Raw genomic sequence first — 17,422 nt, 5'->3', positions numbered from 1 at the left:
CTGGTATTATGGCTGGGGTAACATGGCACCATTTCATTAAGATGGTTATAAACCAGAACCAAAATCTCTTAAATTTAAACTTAATTGTGTGATTTTAAAGTCAAATCACACTAAACTCTGGATTAGTGGAGGTCTAGTTGGTCATGTGATGATATCTGTTGATAACATGAGGGAACTATCTTAATGAAAAGGCACCAGAGGCTTTAGAGTTAAAGTGTAGAAAGCAGTTTGAAGCCATTAAACAGTCTAATGATGGCGGAGGTCTTCACCAGTGAGTGACCTTTAAGAGTGTTAGAGAAGAAAAAAGCAAAGCATTTAAAATTGCACTACAGAGAAATGCCTTTGACTCAGAATTAACGTTTCAGGTTGAACGATCAAGCATAAAATCATTCTGGCATTCAAGAAGGGGCGGACTTTGTTACCAAACTGTATTACCCACAACGCATCACTGCATTCAATGGCCTGATAATTTCCAAACCTCAGTCCTGAGAGTTACAGCCCATGCAAAGATGATGCCTGGAGCTACAGAGTTTGTTGTGTTTTTTTTTGGTGTTGGTGCTAAGAGGTACATTTAGTGAAATCTCAGCTTGCCAAAAATCGGGAAATTAGTAGATATGATTTGATGTAATGACAGTAATGCAGGCCAGAGGTGCACAAGAGTCTTAGATTAATGAAGTGAATCGGGACAGGAAGCAGATACATCCGCCATTCACACTTACTGCTTTCCTCACTTCCTTTCTGTCTTTGACAGATGCTTTAGACAGGAGAGAGTGACAAGTAGCCTACAGGACAGAAATGAGCACAAACAAGTCACGGCACAAGCTAACACACACACACACACACGATCCCTTCATACCAGGCTTGCATGGAATGGGCTTCTCCAACTTGAACCGCTGGCAAAAAATGTTAACAAACTTGAAACTTAAACTATGTTTAAACAAAAAGCATATTGTTAATAGTTGTATCTAATTTAATAATGCTGTCAGCGTATATACATACTACTATTCAAACATTTGGGGTTGAACTGGAGTAAAAAAAAAAGTTTATTTTTGATATTTTTAGATTCTTTGATCAATAGAAAGTTCAAAAGAACAGCAATGATTTGGAATATAAATGTTTTATAATATTATAAATGTGTTTACTGTCATTTCTGATTAATTTAACACACCCTTGCTGAATAAAAGTGTTGATTTCTTTAAAAAAAATAAAAATTACTAGCCCCAAACGTTTGTTTATTCAACCTATTTAATCGTGTAACCATTTTAATTCATGCTGCAGAATTCCACAGATTTTCCTGCACAATTGGCTTCATTTATGAAACACATGTAGACTGAATTTCTTTATAAATCATTAAAAACTATACGTAAAACTATGAGTTCACGCAAAAATGAATCGTAGAGTGGTTTACAAACCACTCTAATTCGTTCAGTACAGAAAATGAGAAAAAGGTTTGCAGATTCTGCATGGGCGTTCTCATCACACACTGGAAACTTATGTCAAATATGTATTTGAAATAAACCACTTCAGATTTTAAAGTCAACATGATTTGCCGTTCACATGCCATTTTAAATAAGTTATTACATTTAATTAGATTACAGAGGCCATTTTTTGGTCTTATTTGTGATAAATTGTTCCAGAAATGTCTATTAAGTAAATTTTGATTTCATGTTGACTTTAAACTGTTTAATTCGGCAATCAGTCTTCACAGCAAAACTGAAGCATATTTGACATTAGTGATATCATCATACACATTAACACAGACATCCACAAACTGCAAACAGAAGAAATCAGTTTCTTCAGTCTCACCTGAAATAGACAGTGACAGACGCTGCGGAGCTGAGGAGGGAACTCGCCCGATGAGCTGATTATGGCCTGAAAGAAGCGATCGGTCATCCGTAACAGATTGCGCTGGTTCTCCTCCAAATTCTCACCGGTCTCGAGTCTGAGGGAAGAACACAACCGAATCATCTCCAACCAGAAGCTAAACATCACAAGTCTGCTGTATTTACTGGATAACATCACTGCTATAATTTTTTTAATTTACTCACCTCAAATTGTTCCAAACCTGTATGATTTTTTTTTCTTCTGCTGAACACAAAGGAAGATATTTTGAAAAATAAGGGTAACCAAACAGTCAATGGGCCCAACTGGGGTATTGAAAGGACTGGAACAACTTGAGGTTGAGTAAATGACATAATTTCAATTTTTGGGTGTCACAACACCAAAATACCAAAAAGTACCAAATATTACCAAAAATACCAAACTACCAAAATAGTTCAAAAAATCCTTAAAATCAAACATTAAAATGTAGTAATAATATGCATAATTATTAAAGGGATGGTTCAGAGTAATTTCAACCAAGCCTGTAAAAGTCCTTTGCAAAACTCACAAATCTAAGGGAAAAGCTAGTGAATTTAACACTCCATATACATTTTTTTTTCCCAAAGTGTTGACAACTTAGTGTTAACTAATAATTGTTGAAAACTGGTACTACCAACAAAATATTAGTGCATTCCTGGAACTGGGCGTCGTTACGCTACATCCTTATGCATCGCTTTCTGCCAGGACTTTTACGGGCTTTTCCCAAATCACGGAAGTGACCTCAACGTCCGGGTTAGCGGTAGCATAAGCCATCAGGCAAGTGTTATTTAAATAAACCCCTGATGTACTTACAAACTTTCCAATGCCTTGTTTTATGAGTACAGAACCTATTTGTACTACTGTAGAAGTTGGGTACCATTCCGGGCATTATTAGTGGGGTAATTTATGAGATACAACCTTAGATCCATTAGCGCCTGCACTAAGCCATTCGGCTGAATGAATCTCTAAATAAGCTCTAACTTTAATAATGTTCAACCAAGGGAAAAAAAGCTTCTGGGCGGGTGTTTGGCTCGAGGTCATGGTGCAAAGGACCCTAGGTTAAAATTACTCCGAACTATCCCTTTAATATGCTTAATGTAGATTTCTTGAATTTCGAGGATTTTGTGGCTCTCAGCGACCATTTATTCCCCACACAAAACACACGGTGGACGGCAGACTCGGCACAAACCAGTTTATTCTCGTCACAAGTTACTCTATTAAAATGAGTCTGGGTTAAATTCTTTCACTTTGGCTAGTTTTGTACATGGTTTGAGAATGACACCATGTTGTGCAACCTGTACATGATGCCTCTGCCTAATTTGACTAGCTTCTATCAAGTGACAGGTGAATTTGCACCAACACACCAGTTGAGAAGCACTGATTTAAAGGCTCTGTCGGACAGATACCTGGTGGGATCCACCTCAAAGCTCAACATCTGCCACTCAGCACCAGTGATTACTCCCCTGAGCAACGGCTCCAATAACTTCTGCAGATACGTGGCCCCATACACCTGAAAGAAGGAGATTCCATGTTAAACAGAGGGAAATTCACAGATAAACTTAATCCGGATCATTTGCCTCTGTGAATGGTCATTTGACTTAAGTGCATGCCAGGTGAAGAGTAGAGGCACCTTAAAGCAGAACGTCATGATTTTACTAGCCAGGCTGTTTCCACGGAACAATGTTTGCATGGAATCTGCCAACTCCACCTCCTTGGAGAACATATTCCACAGAAGCTGATACAACAGATGTCTCGAATCGAAGAGAGACACCAGAACACGTGCCAGTTCATCCTGAAAAGACCAAACACCAAACCAAAGAAGCTCTCAGACTATGAGTTTACAGTAAAATCATACACAGATTGATATTTAAAAAAATAAAATGGTGTGTTGAGTGTTAATAGTTAATATTAATGCATTTACAAACGCAATTTATATTTGGTAATACTTTGATGATCCACTTTAGACATTCTACTAACTATAAGAAACTTTGCAACTACATGTCTACTAGCAGTCACTAGAGTATTAGTAGGCTGTTTGATTAATATCTGCACAAACAGTTTTATTAATAAAACACTTTATGTTGATAGTTCCCCAACAGACATTATACTGACTTAAAGTTATAAGTAACTTTGTAACATAATAAGTTTAGCATTTTCTGGAGGAAAAGCAAGGGCTTGCAAAAAGAGTTTAAGAAAAAAAAAAAAAAACAAGTTTAAGTTACGTTTACTCTCAGCTAGGGGGCCTTGACAAGAAACTTCAAAGGTGTATATTATATTATATTATATTATATTATATTATATTATATTATATTATATTATATTATATTATATTATATTATAGAGAGAGAGAGAGAGAGATCAATATATCAGTACTCCCAGTTTCTGTTAATAAATATCTTAGCCTATATGGGGGGCCTTTGAGTCCAAAAGTTTGAGAACCACTGGTCATGGTAAAATGAATGAAAAATGTTACCAAAAAAAAAAAAAAAAAAAACTTAAACCCAAACACTGATATATAGAGAAAGAGAATGATGATGATAATAATAATAATATAGAAGGATAAATAGAGGTAGAAAAAAAAAGCAATTTAATATGTAAATATGTCTATTAAAGAATAGATCACAGCCAAATCAGTATGCAAATAATCACTGTTTGGATTTGACTAGCAAACATTTTTATTGTAAGTCACAGAAGATTTTCAAGCTTTAACGTTACAATTCTAAAAATTAAAAAGATGACGTTTATAAAATAATAAATATATGCTGCATAGTGAATTGTGAAGAACACTGTTTGAATTGGAGCTAAATTAATTCTTCATCTTGCATAGATTTGCATAATGTACCCACCCACTGGGAACAAGGCACCACACTGGCCAGCGCCATGGCGATAGGCAACTCCCCCTGGTCCCCCATCATTGTGACAAGTTCCACAAGTCTCTCAAAGCGATCGGCCAGAGCAGTCTCTGCCAGCGTGTCAAACTCTGTCCCTTGCTGCAGGATCTTAGTGAGGACCTCCATGAAAGTAGCCCTGGTCTGAAGGTCCTTATGATAGCCCAGCCCTGCAGGAGAGCAGCAGACGCATAAAGCTTGATCATGTGTGTTAGAAAGTGCTTATAATATAACGTGAGAGATTTGTCCCAAAAAGCCATTTTATGTTCGGTAGATTATAAGTGACATGAAGGTCAAGTATGGTAAAACCCATACTCAGAATTTGTCCTCTGCATTTAACCCATCCAAGTTAGTGCATACACATTAGGAGCAGTGAGTAGTGAACACACACACAACCGGCGCCCAGGGAGCGATTGCTCAAAGACACCTCACTTCCCCATCTACATTTTTCCTGCCGGTATTGAGAATCGAACTGGCAACCTTGGGTTTACAAGTCAAGACTAATATATATATTTGTGGGTATATATATATATATATATATATATATATATATATATATATATATATATATATATATATATATATATATATATATATATATATATATATATATATATATATATACGTATGTGTGTGTATATATATATATATATATATATATATATATATGACTGCCCCTGAATCTAAATTTACATATTATAATTTAGCAGACACTTATCCAAAGCAACAAATGAGGAATACAAGCCATAGTACAAGAAGTGCTAGCAATGCAAAGTTTCAAAGATCATTTAGAATAGTGCACGCTAGAACAGGGAGGGATTAAGAAATAGTGAAACCATACACGAAGATTTATTAACTGGACTGCAAGTTTAACTAAAGATTAACATTTCGATATATGACCGTATGTTTAATGTGTTTAATGGGTAAAATAAAAACAAATAAAATAAAATATAAAGTAAAATTATATAATTAAAAGGAAATAAAAAATAAAATAAAGTCAAAGGGAAAAAAATAAAAATAAAATAAGCCTGGTTTAGTGGTTTATGAATTTAAAGTGTTAGTTGAGAGGTTTGTGGCTCAGTTGTCCAACCAATAGAGTGCATGAGGCCGCTGTCCACATTGGCATTGAGCAGGTTGGACATGGCCAAGACGGTGCAGTGCCGTAAAGACGCCAATCGTCTGGACATCCCCCGTTTGCGTCCGACTACCTGCTGACCCTCGTCCTCCACCTCACTGCAGTCGTTCAGCAGGTTCATGAACAGAGTAAAGTACCTGGGGAGTAAAGCAGGGGGCAGGGTGAAGAACAAACCTAATGGAAAGACAATATAAGGCAAAGGGTTTGATATGGAACTTGAGAGTCTTACTTTAGGAAGAGCTGAGATTTGGCCTCCATCAGTTCCACACCGTCCCCTTCCTCTGGCTGGAGTGGCAGCCCGGCTAGAAGAGACACCACCGCTTCCATACTCGCCTGATCCAGATCCCTGTCAATCAAAACCACAGAGCAAAAAAAATCCATGTTTCGATCCAACTTAAACATAATGCTGTCTGAATAAAAACCCTGTGTTACCTGGTGAGGCATTTGACATCATCATCAGTGGCCTGGTTGGATGTTCCCATCACCCAGTCTGTTAGATACTCCACCATCTTATTCCTGAGACAAACAGAATTCTGATGCATCTCCAAAGCAGGAATACAACATGCCAGATAATCTGACAATAAAAATACATTTGTACCTGAACTTCATCTCTTGGCAGAAAGAGAGGTCATCTCTGCGCTCCATCATGATCTCTACCAGCTGGCACAGTTTGGTTTTAATCTGGATGGCATGAACCATGTTGCCAAGAATACGTACATACCTGCCAACATACCAACGGGCACACAGGAATCAACGATAAGGATAGCATAGATGAGGCTGTCAAAATTGCAAGAATGACTTATGATAGTCTTGGTAGCATCAGTAAAAATACGTTAGAAATTACAAACTAATCAGTAAAGGTTTGTCTTGTATGCCATAATTTTCCAGCAAAAATGTATATATATTTTTGTAGTCTTGGTGTTTCCTGTAAAATTATAATAACAGTATCATTTTTAGATATTATTTCACTTTTTTTAAAGAAAGCTTATCATTTGATGTATAACGTTTTTAAAAAGTATACTACATTAAATATATATTTTTTTTTTTATTAAATGTAAAATTATAGATGTAAATATAAAAATTATATTTAAATAATTATATATTACTAAATACAGTACCATTTAAAAGTTCCCAGCATCACAATAATAAATTACAATTTTAAAATAGAAAACAGTTCTTTTAAATTGTAATTTCTTTTAAATTTAAATTGTAATTTCACAATATTACCGTTTTACAGTATTTTTGATCAAATAAACTTCCTTCAAAAATATTTTTAAAATCTTAACAACCCCAAACTTTCAAATGAAAAAATTCTATTAAAATCAAATCAAATTATATTATAGTAGAAATATAAACAAATGGTATGATTGGGCAAGCAAAAAAAAAAAACTGTGGGACAAATTCTCAAATTCCTCTTTCTCAGTGAAGACAGACAAACACATCTGGAAACATTTATCAAGAGAATGATGTTCACAATAAAGTTTATACTAACAAGCAAGCAAATGCCTTACCTGACCAGGTTGAGCATCATGGTCTCAATGCTGGCTTGACCTAGATGCTCCGAACTTCCCTCCGTATGGTTGTCCAGTAAGTTCTTCATGATGGCGATGGTCTGCTCCACAAACTGTGTGTTGGTCTCATTAATTGGCACCTAAACATATAAGCACAGAGGCATGAGTACCAATGACGTTTGATGATGTTAACATCCAACCTGCTCGTAACTTATTACCACAATTAACTGTGGCTACTAGCTGTCTCACCGGCCCCTGGGCATCAAAAAACCTGCTGATGCTGTTCTTGAGTTTGTTGAACAGCATGGGGTAGAGCGCTGGACTGAGCTCCAGCCCCACCAGGTCTTTGATGTTAGTGCGGATCTGATGGCCCTTCTCATGACTGCACACCATCAGCGACAGAAGGCGGTCCAGGAACCTACTCAGGGGCGACTCTGGGTTCCCCTCACACGAGGCCATGGACACCATGGAGCTCTTGCGATCGTTCAATGTGCCCATGGGAGGACTGTAGGTGGCCAGAGCAGGCGCGTTCCTCTGCTGCAAACACACACCACCCAATGCACACAGGAAGCCCGTCATATTGATCCATTCCTGAGGGATGAGACACAGGATTTAGAAGCTTAAATGTAAAAAGCCAACATTTTGTCATGTCATGTTTTTTAAGTCATAATTTATTTGATCTTTTTAATTTCTTTGTCTAATTTGTAGTGTAGATAAGTTTTAGTTTTTCTAAAAATGTGAGTGTGGGAGTATGTTTTTTTAAATTATTACATTTTTAAAAGATCAAATAAATTACACAATCTCAGTTTTATAATTAAAATAGGATTTTTTTCTTTACAAATTAACCTAATGGGACAGAAATGTCCCCTAAATTGAAGAATCAAGAATGTAGACAAAACTTTATTTTCTACTGTAAGGCCCTTTATTGGTGGTGAGTGTTAGTGTGTCTGACCTGACCGTCTTCCAGTTTTGTTTTCGGGTGGCTTAAGATTAATCTGGTTGCATGTTCCCATTTAGCATGTGTGTCCTCCCAGGCCTGAAATGACCAAACAGAGCAGTTAAATGTTGTCATCCATGGTATCTTCAAAATCAAATTAGACCAAAAAATAAAGTTGACTGTTTAAGCAAACAACAGAAAAAGCACACAAGTACCAAACTGTGAAAAAACAAGTTATACATATGCTAAAAGGACTCGATTCAAAACAATAACGTTAAATAATACAATAGCTCACAATCAGAACAATGCAAATGTGCTCGCTTAACCAACCAGAATGACTTTACTACTGTCAAATGGTATTAAATATGTAAATGTGTGACCTCTGACCTCTGTGTTTCCCGGAGTGGGCAGCTCAATCCTCCGAAGCAAAGCCATTACTCTCTTCTGTAGAGCCGAACGACCTAGAAAAATCAGAAAGATCACACAGACTATGCTGACCCCTTGTGGCACCCACACCAAATCTCACAAAACTAAGGCACGTATCCATTCAAACTAGTTGATCAGACAGACCTGTAATCATCATGTTACTGACAGATGCAAACTCCATGAATGTGTGGTAATTTGGCAGAAGGGACTGCACAGGGATGTCTTCTGCACTGCAGCGGATGTCTGTCTCCTCACACAGGTAGCGGAAGCAGGACATGGCCACCAGAACTGCTTCCATGTCTGGACTCCACAGGAACATGTAGAGACAGACCTCCAGCTTGGTCTGGGCCTGTCGGCAGTTGGTGATGTTGCTGCCTGCGGTGGCCCGATCCTGTAGGAGAAAAACAACAGAGTTAGAAACCTGATATTAAAATGCTACGTCCATACTAGAATACTGTCATCTATACTATTTTTACATACTATGCCAGTTTTATAACCGTGCTAAGACAAGTTAACATGTAGTCAATTAACTTAAATATAATCGCTTTAGTAATTTTTATATATATATATATATATTATATATATATATATATATATATATATATATATATATATATATATATATATATATATATATATATATATATATATATATATATATATATATATATATATATATACACACACATTTTATAGATAGGTTTTGGTTAATTTAAGATTATATACATAATTTTAAATTAAACAAAACATTTACTAAAATGTGTACTATTAGCTACAATGCATACTTTTACATACTATGCTATTTTAAAAATACTGTTAAATAGTATGCATTATATAATAAATATTTAAATTAGAGCTGTAAAATTGATTAATCACATCTAGCATAAAAGTTTGAAAATGTGATATATATATATATATATATACACACATATAAATAACATTTATGTTAGATGCGATTAATCGCGAATAATCAATTTGACAGAACTAATATTTATATAGAACATATCTTGACCATTTTTCATGTATAATCAACAGAGTGGCATTCATTTTATCATATCACAAATAAATAGTTATTTCATTTTTTTTTTTTTTTACAAATTCTGTGTACATTTCTTGGTTGATATCCTGGTTCTTTTGCGACACTGGAAGGTCAGGTTGAGCACATTGAATTGTGGGATACAGTTCTTCATGAGAGTAGTTAGGTTGTATGCTTCACATTTTGGCAAATAATTTAATTATGATAATAATAATAATTTAAATATATATTCATTTATTTTAATTTCTATTTTCAATATTAGCCCACACAGTGTGGTTTAGTTAAATACAGGTGAGAGTGCCGACTCACCTTGTTCCTGAGGAGAAATTTGTTTCTGCAGATGAGAATCTCTCGCAGCCACTTCAGAATCTCAGTGCTGTTGATCAGCTGATGACCATTCTTACAGATGAAGTATAGCACCTGAGAACTGGACCAACAACAAATACGCAATCAGACGGGCATTTTCATTCCTATCTGCACCAGTTAACTGGAGTCAAGTCCACTGAGGAGCTACCTGATGTCCCAGAAGGTTTCCATTGGAGCGTCTGGGTTCCACAGCTCGATGCTTTCAGGCTGATGCAGAACCAAAAGAGCCTAATATAGAGATAGATTATGACCGATAACTCACACAAAGGCAAACTAAACTCACGCTGAATAAAGAAAGAGAAACAATGATCTCACCTCCATGGCCTCCAGGGAAATATCTCCCATGTTAGCAAGAGGCACAAGCTGCATCAGGCCTGTGATGAGTTCTGCTGTGCTGCTGTGGACCTCCAGACCCGGTTTACCAGGATTCTGATCAGGAACACACAAAAAAGTGACATTAAATGTACAGAAGAGCATCTTTATAAGTATCACACTGAAGCCAGAGAGAGGTAAACATCCTCACAACTCACATGAAGCATCAATTTGGGATCTGCATGGATGAGTTTCACCAAAGCCAAGAGCAGATACTTATGAATCCTGGTGTCTAGATCAGTGGTTTTCTCTTTAAACTTCAGACTGCTCATTTTGTCCTTAAACGTCCAACTCTGAGAGGAAGACAGAGAGAAAGAAGTAGAAACGTGTACAAAAAGCTCTGAACAAAATGTTTGGGATCAGTATTATTGTTTTTTAAAAAAGAAATTGATACTTTCAGTCAAAAAGGATGCATTAAACTGAATCATAATGACAGTAATGTACAGTAACATTGTAATAATATGTCACAATATGTATGTATGTATATATATATAAATGTGTGTGTGTGTGTGTGTGTGTGTATGTGTGTGTGTATATATATATGTGTATGTATGTATGTATGTATGTATGTATGTATGTATGTATGTATGTATGTATGTATGTATGTATGTATGTATGTATGTATGTATGTATGTATGTATGTATGTATGTATGTATGTATGTATGTATGTATGTATGTATGTATGTATGTATGTATGTATGTATGTATGTATATATATATATATATATATATATATATATATATATATATATATATATATATATATATATATATATATACTACCGGTCAAAAGTTTTAGATCGGTAAGATTTTTACTGTTTTTAAAAGAAGTATCTTCTGCTCACCAAGGCTGCATTTATTTGATTAAAAATACAAACAAATAATTTTCTGTGTGAATATATAGTTAAGTGTAATTTATTCCTGTGATCAAAGCTGAATTTTCAGCATCATTACTGCAGTCTTCAGTGTCACATGATCCTTCAGAAATCATTCTAATATGATGATTTGATGCTCAAGAAACATCTATGATTATTATCAATGTTGAAAACAGTTATTTACATTTTTATTTCATGATGCTATGATGAATAGAAAGTTCAAAAGAACAGCATTTATCTGAAATGGAAAGCTTTTGTAACATTAAACACTACCGTTCAAAAGTTTGGGGTCAGTAAGAATTTTAATTTTATTTTTGGGGGAAAGAAATTAAATAAATCAATACTTTTGTTCATCAAGGATGAGTTAAACTGATCAAAAGTTACAGTAAAGAAATTTATAATGTTAGAAAATATTCTGTTTTAAATAAATGTTGTTCTTTTGAACTTTCTATTCATCAAAGAATTTTGGAAAAAAAATTGTACACAACTGTTTTCAACATTGATAATAATAATGAATGTTTTTTGAGCATAAAATCAGCATATTAGAATGATTTCTGAAGGATCATGTGACACTGAAGACTGGAGTAATGGTGTTGAAAATTCAGCTTTCATCTGAGGAATAAATTACATTTTAAAATATATTAAAATAGAAAACAGTTATTTTAAATTGTCATAATATTTCATGTAATATTTTTTTATTATTGTTTTTTATCAAATAAATGCAGCCTTGGTGAGCAGAAGAGACTTCTTTTAAAAACATAAAAAATCTTACCGATCTAAAACTTTTGACCAGTAGTGTGTGTGTGTGTGTGTGTGTGTATATATATATAAAAAATAAAAATGTCAAACTAAAAACTGTATCTTCCTTTGAGTATACATTTTATGCTTCTCATAAATTGCATTTCATTTATTTATATCCCCCTTTAATTTTTAATGTAGATGTATTATTTGCATATATTTTTTTATCTGTGATTTTTTTTAATCTCGAGTCATTAAGAAAGTAATTTTCAACTAACACTTCTGCATTAATTTCTGAGATGACTGGTCACCCTGAATTAATTATATATAAACAAAGGAGATAAAAATATTTATACATTCATATTTATATTTATATATACATATATATTATACAACACAGTGATCATGTCATGGACTGTCTGGAACATTTTTTTATAGCATACTGTATGCTGTTTCACATACCGTCTAAAAATAGTAGGCTATATGAAGTAAACTGTGCAGTATGCTAGTATTCTATTCCAAACGTCAGCTAGCAGGACACTAGAGGAGGCTCTCTCATCTCTGAGAGGTTTTGTGGGCGTCTCACCGGTGTCATACGGAGGGGGGCGTGACTGCTGCAGCCCTGCACCACTCTCCCCAGAGTCTCAGCAAACATGAGCCGCAGCTCTCCCGAGTAACCGTACACGGTATCGATCTTCGGCCACCAGTCCAGCGGGGACTAGATCATGACAGAAGACACACAGAGGACATTTGGACATCCTGGGAGTGAATCAGACATCCTATCTCTCTGAGGTGAACTAAGGACACCAGGAGCTCTTACATTAGTGATGATTCGGTGAAGAGAATTCACCAGCACAAAATGAAAGGTAGGAGGCGAGGACGGGGCCAGACACACCTTACAGAAAAAGAAAGAGATTTGGTGCATGTTCTTTGGACAGTCTATAAATGTAACAAAACATTGCAGGTTTCATAATTCTCAATATCAACTTTATCCGCATACATAAATTACACATCATATAGCAAATCTTAACTGGCTGATTTGTTATTTCAGCTTGAAATGTAACTATACTATTGGCTAGCTCTTTATAAAAAGTTGTGTTTATATATATATAAATATATATATATATATAAATATATATATATATATATCTGTGTAGGGTGATATATACTATATAGCATATCTCTGCTTGATCGCTTGTATTGTCCCAAATTTAAACTATATTATCGCCCAGCTCTAATCTTATAAATATAACCGAGGCAAAAAAGTTTGAAGAAATTATAAATCATGATTTTCTGTACCGCTGCTTTTTACAAAGTGTATTGTGAAAAGTGCTCCATAAATTCATTTGAATTTGACCTGACTTGTCCACACACCTTAAACTGCTGATTGTTGTGTGGGTTGATTCTGAAACAGGAGACAAAACAGTCGATCATTAAGTCCACGTCTGCACTCTGGCTTCCTGCGCCTCTGGAAAACGGCTTAGCTGGGTTAAACAGCAACCCCTGGAGACAAAGAGACAACCATCAATGAGGAGGACAGCATCAACAAGAAAGATTCAGACACCACACTTGGGATTCTGTGTTCGTCTCTTCTGTAATCTGAAAAGTTGAGCTGTGGGGTTTATGTGGGTGATGCAGGTTTAAGTCCTGCCTGTGACATTTCCCAAACTCCATTCCCCTTCTTATTGCATAAGCCAGGGGTGTCCAATCCTGCTCTTGAAGGGTCACTGTCCTGCTGTTCAGCTCCAACCCCAGTTAAACACACCTAAACCAGCTCATCAAGGTCTCACTAGACTTAAGCCTACTGTATCTGCAATATATCTGTATCTGATATGCAAAGGCTTCTAAATTATCAACATGATTAAAAGTTTGCCGGAAAAAAAAACTGCATCATATGTTTTGCCCCTACAATAAAAACTACTGAGCTTCGATCATAAAACTAAGGGGCCGTTTACATGACACCGTTTTCAACTAAAAACATAAAACTTTTTATGCGTTTTGGTCATCTTCCTAAGACATATTATTGAGAGATATAGAAACTGATTTTCATATACATGTGTAAGTAGTCTCCTATAAAGATTTTTACTGATTTACAAGCTATTATAATTTCATCTTACTTTTTAGCCAAATAAATATCAGCAACTGCACCAAATTGCATATTTTTTGTTTCTTTGGACCTCTGAATCTAATTTTCCTCCTTGAGTATGAGCGCCTTATTCTCCTATAACATACTATATGGGCCACAAACACCTGATGTGTCAAATACGAAACTCAACAAAAACACATATGCAAACTATATTTTTTATGTATAAATATATATTTATCTTTTATAAAGATTCAATAAACTGTTTTATTTAAAAAAAAAAGATTTTTCTGACTATATTTCATATGTCAAGTTTACAAAGTTAATAATTCCCTGACTATACAAACCAACCCAAAAACATTTTTAATTATAAAATAAAAAGGTCCAAACTCTACCTTTTTAAGAGCCATATTTGTCCATACCTTCAGATCCATGACAATGGACTGCACCAGCAGGAAAATAACAGAGTGATCCTCCCAGTTGATATACGTGGACGCTTTGCACAGTTTAACGCAGGCGATGGCTGCGCTCTCGGTCAGCTGTTTGCTTCCACCGTGACCGGTCAAGGCTTTCCGTAGATTCTCCAAAAACAGTTTCTACAGGAGAAAACAACAGCACATTAATAGTTTAGGAAGAATCTAATTATAGTTACTAGTCTAATATTAATTTGACAAAAAGTATGGCCATCAAACTGTTTATAAACGGTTAACTATGTGATGTAGCTGTCTAATTTGAGCATGTGTGTGAGAGAAGGTGTGTACATGTTTTTACTATATTAATGAGGCTAAAATTCCTGATATGGCTTTTGTCTGTGGCTTATATAATGCTATATATGTATGTGTGTGTGTGTTCATAAATAAAAAATATTAAAATAAAAAAATAACATTCATTAATTCACATTTATTTCTATAGCATAAAATGTGCCATAGAAATTAAAATAACCTAAATCATTTTTTTTTCATTTGCTTAACACAATACTACAATATAATTGCATATTTAATCTGTCTACCAGTGGGTATTATAATTTAAGAACAATAAAAATCAAGAGAAGATCTTCACAAGTTCATGGTTTTTTATACTTGCCTTGTTGTATTTCGAGTCATCTGACGTGTCTCTGGACATGTCTTGCGTGATGTTAGGACAGAGGATGAGGAGGATGATCTGCAGAGGCCAAACAGCTGCTTTCCTCTTCGTACTCTCAGCAAAACTATCCACTAGATCAAACAGCTTCTCAGCACAGTCTAAAAGACACACACATCAGATTCACACATCCTCTCTAAAGCATATTGTTATGGTACAGTTACAGAGAGTTTTTCAGTGGACGCACCAGCCATGTCCGCCTGAGGCCTCTGGTACAGCCTGGTGAATTCATCAGGATAATTCTCCACCCAGTTCCAGAACGCCTACAAATCCAATCGATTTTTTATTTTTATTTTTTAAAAACACATTGCAGATGTTTGCTGCACTGAGACAGGACAACACTAGGTGGCAGCAGAGTGAATTTCATACAAACACCACCAAATCATAAAAAACACAGAATAATAAACATTTAAAGAAAACACTTAAAGGAGCAGAAAGCGATTTCTGTAAAACACTGTTGATATCTGAAATCAACCCAAACAAACACACCCCTCCCTTCATTGCTCCGCCCCAAAAATGCACATTTTTGTGTCCAGTGATATTTCTCTCTTTCTATAGTCTATCTTCAAATCTCCCTCTTGCTCACTCTCTCTCCTCCATCATGAGTGGACACGCCCCCTACAGCTGACTGGCTACAAGTGTGTTGTGGCGCTCGGTTAGATCCACTTCCGACAGCGTTTCTCAGAAATCGCTTACTGTACCTTTAATTCTATAAATGTGAGAAATGTATTCATGTATCAGGTGACAGGGCAGTTGGGAGTAGCAGTTTGGACCATAACAGAAATGCATAAATTATATTCTTTATAATATAATAATAAAATAAAATAACACCATTTAAAATAGTAATTATATTGTTATTAAAGAGTCACATAGCTGCAATGTGTTTTCTTATGTTAATACTGATAATAATAATTCCACCTACCTTCTCTAAATTGTAAATGACACTCAACTGGGCTGGCTTCTTCAAGGTTTTAAATTTGAACACAGTTTCTGCAAGGAGAAAAGGTTTACTCTAACTATTTGACACATTTTTTTCCTGCTGCCTCAAATATTTTATAGTATTAGAGATTGAGTTTGAGTCTATCAAACCTTGCAGTAGGCGTTTGAGTTTACAACAGTCCACGTTGATGTACTGGATAAGCTCGATGTCATGCACGTCTACGTTATCCTCAGAGCAGACGGTCAGCTCCTGCAACCTGCAGAGAACCAGACAGACAGAAGTCAGAAAGATCAAATCCATTACGGCAGGGTTTCTCAAACTCGGTCCTGGAGGGCCACTGTCCTGCACAGTTTAGCTCCAACCCTGATCAAACACACCTAGCTATGAGTTTCAAGTGATCCGGAAGACATTGATTAGCTTGCTCAGGTGTGTTTGATCAGGGTTGGAGCTAAACCGTGCAGGACAGTGGCCCTCCAGGACCGAGTTTGAGAAACCCTGCATTACGGATACATTCATTCCTTCATGCAGTCACAAGCACCTGGTGGAGATGCGGCTGAAGACAGCGCTGAAATTACTGCAGCTCAGAGAGAACAGAACCCCACAGGCTGAGTTCCTCAGCTCAGCTGCGTGCTGGTTTCCCTCACGGAACGTGTGGATGAAATGACAGATCTCGGGTAATAACTGCTTCACGAGCATCGTCTCGTCAAGACGCATGCTGTCCTTTGGTTGCTAATAGAGAAAGAGACATTTATGGGATTCATCAACATCTAGATGTGCTTCTCAGAACCTCAAAAATGATGTTGAAAAAGAATGGCACAACAGTGACAGATCACGGAGATGAGACACAATGAAAGGGTCTGCAGCCGTCTCTCACCCCTGCTAGGCATTTCTCTAGTGTGTCCATGATGATAAGCTGGGAGAGGTAAAGGTTCTTCTCCGCAGTATCCCCAAATATTCGCTGTAAGAGAGAGAGAGATGACAAACTAAGTGTCCCAAAATTCTCTGCCATAGAACTCCAACTAACAGAAACATCTTCGACAGTCTAACAAACGCTCACAGTATCTCTGGCCTCAATATTTTTTCAATAGCCATCATAAATATCTAGAAAACATGG

General features: G+C 35.9%; 1 protein-coding gene across 2 annotated transcripts in view; it reads right to left on the bottom strand.

Moving 5' to 3' along the window:
• The window catches only part of nf1b (neurofibromin 1b), a 61,259-nt gene that overhangs the window by 38,690 nt on the left and 5,147 nt on the right, over positions 1–17,422 (bottom strand). Inside the window, exons 3-30 of one of the 2 annotated variants that reach the window (XM_081354128.1) lie at positions 17,183–17,266; positions 16,847–17,037; positions 16,458–16,564; positions 16,291–16,358; positions 15,556–15,631; positions 15,312–15,469; positions 14,651–14,824; positions 13,520–13,648; positions 12,966–13,040; positions 12,732–12,863; positions 10,690–10,824; positions 10,475–10,588; positions 10,308–10,387; positions 10,103–10,220; positions 8,902–9,148; positions 8,719–8,792; positions 8,347–8,430; positions 7,644–7,985; positions 7,395–7,534; positions 6,482–6,604; positions 6,316–6,399; positions 6,113–6,229; positions 5,839–6,020; positions 4,707–4,918; positions 3,491–3,652; positions 3,267–3,370; positions 1,807–1,942; positions 720–782 (exon numbers count right to left, since the gene is read on the bottom strand). In XM_081354128.1, the coding sequence (XP_081210254.1) occupies positions 720–782; positions 1,807–1,942; positions 3,267–3,370; positions 3,491–3,652; positions 4,707–4,918; positions 5,839–6,020; positions 6,113–6,229; positions 6,316–6,399; positions 6,482–6,604; positions 7,395–7,534; positions 7,644–7,985; positions 8,347–8,430; positions 8,719–8,792; positions 8,902–9,148; positions 10,103–10,220; positions 10,308–10,387; positions 10,475–10,588; positions 10,690–10,824; positions 12,732–12,863; positions 12,966–13,040; positions 13,520–13,648; positions 14,651–14,824; positions 15,312–15,469; positions 15,556–15,631; positions 16,291–16,358; positions 16,458–16,564; positions 16,847–17,037; positions 17,183–17,266 (3,711 nt within the window). The remainder of the gene's footprint in view (positions 1–719; positions 783–1,806; positions 1,943–3,266; positions 3,371–3,490; positions 3,653–4,706; positions 4,919–5,838; positions 6,021–6,112; positions 6,230–6,315; positions 6,400–6,481; positions 6,605–7,394; positions 7,535–7,643; positions 7,986–8,346; positions 8,431–8,718; positions 8,793–8,901; positions 9,149–10,102; positions 10,221–10,307; positions 10,388–10,474; positions 10,589–10,689; positions 10,825–12,731; positions 12,864–12,965; positions 13,041–13,519; positions 13,649–14,650; positions 14,825–15,311; positions 15,470–15,555; positions 15,632–16,290; positions 16,359–16,457; positions 16,565–16,846; positions 17,038–17,182; positions 17,267–17,422) is intronic. The other variant, XM_081354129.1, reaches the window with a different exon arrangement.

Source organism: Scardinius erythrophthalmus (genome assembly GCF_964197995.2).
Source record: "Scardinius erythrophthalmus genome assembly, chromosome: 23".
NCBI classification, from domain to species: domain Eukaryota; kingdom Metazoa; phylum Chordata; class Actinopteri; order Cypriniformes; family Leuciscidae; genus Scardinius; species Scardinius erythrophthalmus.
The sequence above is the reverse complement of the archived record's forward strand: the minus strand, read 5'-3'. Positions and strand labels throughout refer to the sequence as shown.